Raw genomic sequence first — 10098 nt, forward strand, 5'->3', positions numbered from 1 at the left:
ACAGTCTCACAAAGCCATGATTCTCTTCCCTCCTGCAGCATCCTGTCTAATAAATACTTTCTTCAGTACCTTGGGGAGGCGAAATTAGGTATCTTTTTACCCACACTCACAAAATTAATTAATTTTAAAAACCAAGCCGCTCTCCCCCTCCAAATAACCAAAAAAACTATTGCCAGGAGACACAAAGGGGTTTTGTAAGGAACATGGAAAAAGTGAGGGAATTCAGAATCTGTCAAAGCAGCTGATGTGGTACTGAGATCGGTCTGCTGACCTTTGTCATTCTCTGCCTCTCAACTCAAAAAAGCCACCTCCTCCTGGAAGCCTCCTCTGCTTTCCTTCCTACCCAGGACTTCATTCTAAGCTAGATCCAGTCTCCATCTGGACATTACAGTGACCTGTCTGTTCACCTGCCCGACCAGGCCCCAAGGTCCTCAAGAACAGGAGCCGGCCTTGATCTATTCTGTGCCCTTGGGGCCTGGCCCAGGGTGTATAATTCCTGCTCCTATTCATTGTCACATTAATGGGAGTGATAATCAGCATTTGAGCAAATGAAGGGTACCACACTTCCCCCCTGCCTCTCTCCACACAACCAGTGAGCAGGGCCTCATTAAGTGCTGATTAATTACACAAAGTAGAGTCTTTTGTCACGCACAAATTGGGGGGTTACCTGATGCCTTCAAGAGGCTGGTGGGGCTACAGGAAAAGCAGGCATTCGTGGGCATCCTCAGCTTGCAGCAGGCCCGTCAGTGGAGGGCTCTCCTGGACACCGGCTGGCCGGCCCTGGTACCCTGGCTCACAGAGCCCTCTCCCAGGCCCATCAGGGAGCCAGCGCTGCCTGCCCTGGACCAGGAATCAGCAGACACTCAGGCCCCACACACCCACCTCCGCCCTCTGCAGAGGCGTGTCTGTGAGTGACCACACAGGGAATTTAAACCTGCCAAATGGGCCACGGCAGACTCAGTAATTACTGGCAGGATCTTCTCCCTCATTTAAATGCATTTAAAGCTCTGCTCTAGGGGAAAAATAGTCTGCAAATACCTGCTCTTCCACGGAGGTGAAGCGGTGGGTGGCGAAGGTCACAGGGTCTGCGGCCGGACGCCTGGGCTCGGCCTCAGGCCCATGGCTGGGTGACCTGTAGTGACCGGCAGTGCGTGTTCTCACCACCCCGGGGCTCCACTTCCCTGCATGCGCACTGAGGACACCAGTAGCACCGGCCTTATGACCGCACGAGGCAGGACCTACGAAAGCTGCTGTGTGGACGCGTAGGAGAGGGCACGGCTAGAGGCAGGGAGGCCTGTGGGGAGGCCATCACAGCCCCCCGGAGGGAGGTGCTGAGCCCGCCTGACCTCCAGTCTCCAGTTTTCTGGGTTGTGTCTAGCATTCAGGGAGCAGAGACAAGACAAACCTCTGAGATCCCAGCAACCCCTGAGGGTGTCTAAGGGTGGGGGGTGCGGCATTCAGAATGCTGGAGAGACCAGTCTGCCCTGGTGGACGTGACTCCAGGGTGGGAGGTGACCGCAGGGTGGGGCGCCCTCACCGAAGCCAGCTGGCTAACCCTGCTCTCCCATATGTCTGTCTGTCCCTCTTCCCTGCATCTGTCCTCCCACCCCGCAGGGCGGTATGTACATCTTCCAGCTCTTTGACTCCTACGCCGCCAGTGGAATGTGCCTGCTCTTTGTGGCCATCTTCGAGTGCATCTGCATCGGCTGGGTGTACGGTGAGTGGAGGCCAAGCCCGCCACGCCCCAGCACCCGGAACCCGGGTGGGCTGGGCTTCCCTGTGGCCCGTCCCCATCTCCATCAGCCTCTTCCCCTCAGGGATGTCTTGGGTTCTCCCACCTGTTGGAAGACCCTCCTGCTTCTATACCCTTTTGCAGCACAGGGAGGGGTTCCAGGCTCAGGCACTGTAACCTTGGGTCCATCCTTCTGCCCCTGAGGCTCAGTTTTCCCACCTGTATAATGGAGTAGTCATCACTGTGGCTCCCGGTAGGAGGGAGTGTAGACAAACCAGCCAGCCCAGTGACCGGCCCTCAGCACCTGCCTTTGGGTCTTCCTGTTCCCCAGACTGAGTGAGTGGATGAGGGTTGCTGGGCTTGTGAATAGACACCCACCAGCCCTTCTGTCTGAGCCCCGACCCCCACCCCACCCATGCAGGTCAGCCAGCCTGACCGCGCTCAGAGCGACCACCTTCCACCTTTTCCCCAGAAACTCCTGACTGAGTCAGGAGGGGTCTCTTCAGAGCCCCTTCCACCACAGTTTATCCTAACGCCGCACATCGCTAACACCCTGGTAGTTTCTAAGCGGTAAGTAGGGTCCCTGCCGCAATTTGTCTCCTGCCAGGGAACGCAGATACTTATCGCCTCTCTTCTGAGGCTTGTACAGAAATTCTCTGGGGTGTCCCGTAATAAAGCAGGGTGCCCGTCTGCTTTATTCTGGACAGGAAGCAACCGCTTCTATGATAACATCGAGGACATGATTGGCTACCGGCCGTTGTCACTCATTAAATGGTGCTGGAAGGTCGTGACCCCCGGGATCTGTGCGGTAAGGGTGCTGCCAGGAGCCACCTGCAGCCCACCACACCCCTCCTTCTCCATCCCCAACCCACTTCTCCACCCCAGAGCCCAGGCCTGACCGAGGCCAAAACTAGGAGGTGATGTCCCTGCGGGGGACCCTCTGTGCGCTCAGAAAGTCCAAGGCAACTGACACCTTTCCAAGCCCGTGTTTTTTGGGGGTACAGTTTCTGGGCTGGGCCAGGGGGCCTCACTAAGACCCCAGTCGTGCCACCAGCTTGCTGTGTGACAGTGAGCAAGTCACCTCTCTTCTTGGGGCCTCTGATTCTGAACCCGCAGGCCTGGGCAGATGGCACCCACCTCTGTGGGGGCTGAGGCATGAAGACATCTGGCTCTGCTGTTAACAATGAAGCAACAGCTTGAGGGTAATGAGAGGCTCACGCTCTGCCCCTCAGACCAAACTGCGGAGAGGCCTTGGTGAAAGGATGTTTAATTAAAGAAACAAAACCGCTGCTCTTCACCCAGTCCTTGGCACTGGAAGGATCTCAGAGCATCTTCACCAACCATCTTAGTTCTGAAAGTCAGCTTTGAAACCAGCCCTGAGAAGTAGCTAGAAAAAAAATTAAAATTTCTGAGTGTTCAGAGGCTGGGGATCAGGCTCCTGGCGGGGGGGGTCAAGGAGGGTCTCCTGGGACCTGTGCTGCCTGTTCCCTGTGCTTCTCGATGTGGACAGGCAGGGTGCCACCTCTCCGAGGCCACCGCACAGGGTCGACCATCTCCCCTGCCGGCTGCCCGCACCCAGGCTGAGGGCCGCCCCAGGGACCTCTCCCCATCTCTCCGCAGGGCATCTTCATTTTCTTCCTGGTCAAATACAAGCCCCTCAAGTACAACAACGTGTACACCTACCCCGCCTGGGGCTACGGCATCGGCTGGCTCATGGCCCTGTCCTCCATGCTCTGCATCCCGGTCTGGGTCTGCATCAAGGTGTGGAAGACAGAGGGGACGCTGCCAGAGGTGAGCGGCCCCGGGAGGAGGGGTCAGTGAGGGCGGGGCGGCGGAGGAGTGTGACACAGGGCGGGACTGGCTATGCGGGGGAGGGCTGTGCTGGTGAGTGTGAGTGTGGCCCCGGGAGCCTCTGGGTCCCCACTTCCTTATCTGGGCCACGGGCGTGATGAGAACGTGCCCTGCACGTATCTCCTGGGGAAGCCCGGCCAGCTCCTCCATGACAGGGGTTGATCAGTACTGCTGTGCTGAGGCCTGGAGATTGAGCTGCTTTCCCTGAGTTTAGCCTCGGTTTTCCCATCTGCAAAGTGGGTCAGCAGCAGTGCCTCACTTACAGAGGTGGTTTGAGGACTCAGTGAGTGCACAGAGGGACAGCACTTGAGCCAGGACTTGGGAGAGAGAGGGGCCAAGTGTCAGCTCTTGGTATTCTGTTGATCCCGTTCATTAAGGACCCCGTTTCCAGGGCGCAGGGAGAGGGTCTGACATCTGGGGGCATCTATCCTGTGCCGTCATCGTGCAGAGCTCTCTCTGTTCTGCATCTTCTCTATCCTCAGAGAAATTCAGGCACTTGCCTAAGATCAGACTGCCAAGAATTAGCAAACCAACCATTTTCAACAATTTTATTGACATATGTTTTCTGTATCATAAAATTCACCCATTTCTGGTATGATTCAATGGCGTATTTTTTGTAGCAGTGTTCTGTGTCGTGCCATCATCACCATAAATCCATTTGCAAACATTTTTATTTATTTACATATATTTTTAGGTATTCATAAGATTCCCAGTGTCTGTTTCCAGTAAGCCCTGTCCCAAGCCCCAGACACCCAGAAATCTCTCTGTATGTGCATCTTTGGGGCACTTCCTGCCAATGGAATCGTGCTGCCCATGGTCTCCTGGTTGTATAGTGAATTTGGACCCTGGCTGTCATAGCCTGGACCGCCTCTCCCTCTTCACTCTCCTTTCCCACCTGCTGGGGGTCAGGAGGTCTGAGTCAGCTTCATGCCCCTTCTGCAAACTGTGTGCTCCGTGCCAGACGCTGCTCTAAGCCGTCAACAGTCAGTAGGCTGCCAAATCCTCACAGCTGTCCTGTGAGGTGGAGGTGCTTCCTGTCCCCACGTCACAGGTGAGGAAGCTGAGCACAGAGAGGGGAAGCAAGTTGCCCCAGGGCACACAGCCTTGGAGTGGTGGAGCAGGTGCCCTGAGGCTGTGCCTTCGTGCCCCATACCCCTTGCCTGGTTCCAGCCCCAGTGCAGCACCCCGGGGTTCGGGGCTGAGCTGTGTCTCACAGATGTGCGGCCTGTGTGGCGATGCCCCCCAAGGCGAGTGCCAGCCCAGAGTCAGCTCCAGCCAGCCTTCCTGTCCACCCAGAGAAGAGCCAGCACCCAGCCAGGGGGAGCAAGCCAAGAGGGAAGGTCCCTTTCTCCAGCCTGCTCCTGCCCCCAGAGCAAGGCCAGGTCCTCCACTCCTGCAGGAAATGTAGGGCAAGGGCAGTTGTTGATTCTGACTTGGGACCAGGCGTGTGCAGAGGAGAGCTGCCCTGGAGCCCAAATACCTTGGCCCTGGCTGACCCCTGCCAGCGAGTTCACATCCCTCCATTTCCAGAGGGGCTTCCCAGGTGGCGCTAGTGGTAAAGAACCTGCCTGCCAGTGCAGGAAATGTAAGTGATGCAGGTTCTATTCCTGGGTCGGGAAGATCCCCTGGAAAGGGAAATGGCAACCCATTCCAGTTTTCTTGCCTGGGAGAATCCTATGGACAGAGGAGCTTGGCGGGCTACAAGTCCATAGGGTGTCAAGAGTCAGACATGACTGAAGACACTTAGCACACATGCATGCATTTCCAGAAGTTTCTGCCAGCTGATGAGAAGGATCTGGAAGGAAAGATGGGGGTCAGAGAGTTGCTATGAGGGTGGGTAGTCTATGCTAAGAGCCATGCACAGGTCAACAAATCTGAGGACACCTCAGGAGAATGACACTCGAGGCAGGTGCCACTGTGAACCTCTTTGACAGATGAGAGACTGAGATGCAGGGGGTTAAGTTCTTGCCTCAGTGAAGCGGTGGAACTGGGAGTCCAGCCCGGCTGGACCTGGCTCCAAAGCCTATGCTCCCAGCTCCTGTCCTGTGTCAAGATCCTAGCGCCTTGCCTGGCACCTAGGAGATGCTCCGCATGATGGTATTATGGAGGGAAGAGGGGCATCCTGCCGGTTAATCCCTCTTGGGCAGAATAAGCCCAGCCTATTAGGCATGGCAGAATCTGAACATGAAAACAGACCCTTGATCGTAAGAAACCAGCACCCCAAAGTCCTTCCAGCCTTCCTGGGGAAAGGCCCCAGGAACGACCTCCCAAATCCTGGCCTGATGTCTTCTGGAGGTGCACATGAGGCTGAGGTTGGGGGGGAGGGTGCCAGGCAGGATCAAGAGGCAGGAGCACGTGTCAGGGGTAGAGTGGATGATGGCCACCCTGTCTGCCCAGCACACTGCCGGCCACTCTGCGGGGTTGGGGCCTTAGCGAGAACGTTTCCATCTTCAGACACACACCTCCTGTTCCCTCGACGGGGATGATGGACATGATGACGGCCTTCTATGGGAAACATACCCATTTATGCAGCTGCTAAGTCGCTTCAGTTGTGTCCGACTCTGTGTGACCCCATAGACAGCAGCCCATGAGGCTGCCCCTGGGATTCTCCAGGCAAGAACACTGGAGTGGGTTGCCATTTCCTTCGCCAATGCATGAAAGTGAAAAGTGAAAGTGAAGTCGCTCAGTCGTGTCGGATTCTTAGCGACCCCATGGACTGCGGCCCACCAGGCTCCTCCATCCATGGTATTTTCCAGGCAAGAGTGCTGGAGTGGGGTGCCATTGCCTTCTCTGCCATTTATATAGAGACCACTGTATAAACGGCCCTGGAGGTGCTGTAGCTCACCCTCACAGCAGAGTCCCCAGGAGGAACAGCTGGCCCATCTCACAGGTGGGACAGCGCGGCTCAGTGATGTTAGGTGACTGGCCCCACACGCAGCGAGGCCAAGCAGGGACTCAGACCCCAGCCTCAGTCTGCCCAGGAAGGAAGGATGAGGCCTGGGTACAGCTCCTGCGTCCTGGTCACCTGCAGCGGGCCAGGTACAGGGCAGTCAACTCCGCTCATCATCTCCTTCGTCACCCAGCGCTGGTACCCTGTGGTCCCCATGTCCCGGGGTGGGGGTGGGAAATAGATCTCCAGGTCGACGCATCGCCCAGGGCAGAACTCCAAGCCTGGCCTGCCGTTTCCATGCCCCCCTGCCCCCCAAGGTGTCCGCCGTGCAGTTGGGAGGCGCTGAGGCAGGGCCCCCCAGGGACTCCAACAGCCTTCTCAGACAGCTCTTTTCCTCTCCAACCGTGTAGAGATTCCGCAAGTTGATGATCCCCAGCGCCGACCTGAAAATGCGGGGCATGCTTGGGGCAGGCCCACGGACGGTGGCGGTTAATGACTGTGACGCCAAACTCAAGGGCGATGGGACCGTTGCGGCAATTACAGAGAAGGAGACGCACTTCTGAGCGCCCCTGCCACCTCGATGTCCCTCCTCCTGCTCCTCGCCCCCTGCCGTCCACCGCCGTGTGTACAAATGAACACCTGAACCGCGTACTTCACCTAATGGTAGAGGCTTGCTCGTTTCTGTTTTGTTTTTGTTTTCTTTTTTTGCACAGGATTTATTAACAAGTTAATTTTAAGGTGGCCGTGCCCACTCTGGTTTCAAGTCATGCCCCTTCCTCGTCCCATCCCCCCAACTGCTGTGAGAGTAACGATGCGAAGAGATAACCCTATACAGGGACTTCTCATGAGAGGAGGGTGTAACCAGCATTCCCTGGGGTTAGGAAGAAGTCGTACCACAGGACCGGAATTTTTTATCCTCGGGCTGTGGGGTGAGCGGGTAGGAGCGACGTCTGCCTCCTCCGTCAGCCTCTGAACCGACCTGTCCGTGCCCTGCATCAGGCCAGTCTGTCTGTCTCCAAGCCGCCTGAAGCCCCTCCCTTACCCATCCTCCCCGGCTTCCCGAGGTGGTGGGTTTGCAGACAGCGAAGCTGTGTCAGAGAAGAAAACGTCCCGGCCTACTCAGGACTCCTGGGCAGCAGGCCCCCCTCTGCCCTGGTCCCACCGAGTGACCTGGGCTCTTCCCAGCCCTCCTGGGTCTTCCCCGTGGGGACAGCTGGGTCAGGTGAGCTCTGGGGGTTTCTGCCTGGCCTGGCCGCACCTCTCCAGGGATCCTTTGCATGCCTCCTGGGCGTGCAGACCTGCTGTTGATCTTGGATTCTTCTGAAGACTTTCCACTCGTCACTCCCTTCTTTAAAGCAAGTTTATCCTGGAAACCATGGGGCTTGTGAGAGGTTCCCTCCCGTGGAGACCAGCCTGGTCCTTGGCCCCGCAGACGGCAGGGCTCCCCCCGGGCCATCTGCTCGCGCTCTCGGCTCTGCCGCTCCGTCCTCCTCAGCAGGCTGGCTGGAGGCGCCTGGCTGATGGTTCCTGTGCTCCGTTCTGCTTGTGGCTGTCTGTCCTACCACTGCCCCTGCGGGGTCTGCACCATGTGACCCCCCACCAGCCTCCTGGGTCAGAGCTGTGGTTGGGCCTGGAGTCAGGTTTCGTCCTTCGGCCCCTTCTTCATCCCCCGACCTTGTCTCCTCCCTCTGGGCGTCCCCCTGCCCTCTTCCCTTGCCTGCATTCCTGTGACTGCCCCCGTCCCTGCCCACCATTCCTGCCACCAGCAGAGTCCTGGGATTTTTCACAAGGCTTCTCCTCTACCTTTTCCCCAGGAGCCGGCCCGCCTGCCTTTCTGGCCAAGGGCTGAGGAGCCTCAGAGCTCACTGGTGTGGAGCCCTGGGCTCCCATCCCCTCCCTCTCTCAAACAGCTCCAGGGTCTGGGGCAGCAGCTGGCACTGCTCCGGGCCTCCCTGGTTGGTCCCTCTCTTAATGGGCTTTGATGTCGAGCCTCTGCCTTGGATCCTGAGTTACCTGGGGACAGGCAAGGTGCATCCTTTACCCTTCTACGTTCTGTGCCCAGTCTTATGCGGTGGCAAGGCAAGCCTTCTCCAAATAGAGGATTTAGTTTCCTGGAATAAACCTGCGTGTCTGATTCACCCCAACGCCCAGCTGCTCGGCCCCCAGCGGTCCCTGTCTGAAGCCCGCGTTTGCTAAGAGAGAGGCCAAGCGCCGCCACCACCCAGGCAGGTCGGGGTGTCTGGTTCCAGGGCCCCCCCTTTTGCACACACAGCCCGGCATCTCCTCGACCTGTCTGCTCCGGTGGACCCCGGAAATGGATGCAGGAAGATCGGGGCCCTGGCTGAGCCCCTGCCTGTGTCTGCCCTCCTCGGCTCTTCTCACAACAGGCTGGGGCGGGGTCTCCCCACTTCTGCTGCTACCGATTCCCCACCCACCGTGGTCACCGATGCACTGCCCCTCTGCCTCGCTGGGGACGCGCTGCTCGTGTGGCACTCAACACTTCACTCACTTAACGGGACTCGTGGGCCAGGGCGGAGGGAGGGCTTTTGTTCTTCGCTTTTTATAATTTCCTACTAGTATCTGGGTAACTTGGGGCGGGGGGCAGGGAGGGAAACGTGGGGGCAGGCGAAACGTCATCACGGTGACTCTTTTTGATATTCATTAGAAACAATACATCCTTTCTGAGATATTTACAGTATTATTAAAAACTGAAAAAGGTTGTACTGTTTTGCATAATGAACGTTTTTATGGGGTATTCAAAGGGTACACGATTGTCTGCTTACTCATTTTTAAAAATTAAAAGAAATGAACCAACTCTCTGTGGCTCTTCCTGGCGGAGTGGTTGTAACTCATCGGGTGATTCTCCCGGTTCTCTGACTTCTGTGACATTCCTGCAAAACCGTCTGGGTTCCATATTTGGGGGTGGTTGTTTCAACAGAGGGGGTTATCAGTTAGAAACACCCAGGGCTGTTTCAGAAGCCCACACTGCCTTTCATGTGATCACCGTACAATGAATGGCTACTGTCTGCTAAGTGCTTTACAAGAGTTGTCTTTCTAATCCAGCCACAACCCCACTTTGTTTATTCCTGCCCCCAGGTTGGCTGAGAGCTGCAAATTTTGGAAAATGGGGTTGGGTTTGGTGTTCGGTGGGTTCTATCGAGCACTCCACATGTTCCCTGCGTGGACCCAGGACTAGGGGTACTGAGACAAGTGGAAGAGCCCTTTGTCTGAGTGCTGCTGCCCTTCCTAGTCACGTGGAACGGTGTCTGTGCCGCTCCAGACTGTGGGCGTGTAGAGGGAGAAGCTCTTTGCCTTGGCCGGTCTTCTCCAGCCAGTTGAGCTCCGCAGTGTGGCCCTGGGCAAGGCTGCCCACTTGTCTGGGCCTTGGCTTGGCCGTCAGTAGAGTGGTGAAGAAAATATGACCCAGAGAGGAAACATAACTGGCTCAGGGTTCCCCCAGAAGTCCTCTACCCTCCTGTCTCGTACTCAGTTCCTGGCACCCTCTCAGGCTGTGAAAACTCAAGCGAGCTCTTGGCCTGGGCACCTCCTGACCCCGTAGAGAGCCGAGTCAGACTCTGTTGCCAACTCCTGGCCTTCTCTCTCTCACTTTAGAATAAGGTCCACT

General features: G+C 56.9%; 1 protein-coding gene across 1 annotated transcript in view; it reads left to right on the top strand.

Annotated features, from left to right (window-relative positions):
• SLC6A11 (solute carrier family 6 member 11) overlaps nucleotides 1-9288 on the top strand; it is a 125205-nt gene extending 115917 nt beyond the window's left edge. The window contains exons 11-14 of the mRNA XM_061397088.1: nucleotides 1615-1717; nucleotides 2440-2540; nucleotides 3353-3523; nucleotides 6884-9288. Coding sequence (XP_061253072.1) covers nucleotides 1615-1717; nucleotides 2440-2540; nucleotides 3353-3523; nucleotides 6884-7036 — 528 coding nt within the window. The 3' untranslated portion in view covers nucleotides 7037-9288. The remainder of the gene's footprint in view (nucleotides 1-1614; nucleotides 1718-2439; nucleotides 2541-3352; nucleotides 3524-6883) is intronic.
• Nucleotides 9289-10098: the final 810 nt, after the last annotated feature.

The sequence above is a fragment of the Bos javanicus genome, chromosome 22 (genome assembly GCF_032452875.1).
Source record: "Bos javanicus breed banteng chromosome 22, ARS-OSU_banteng_1.0, whole genome shotgun sequence".
NCBI classification, from domain to species: domain Eukaryota; kingdom Metazoa; phylum Chordata; class Mammalia; order Artiodactyla; family Bovidae; genus Bos; species Bos javanicus.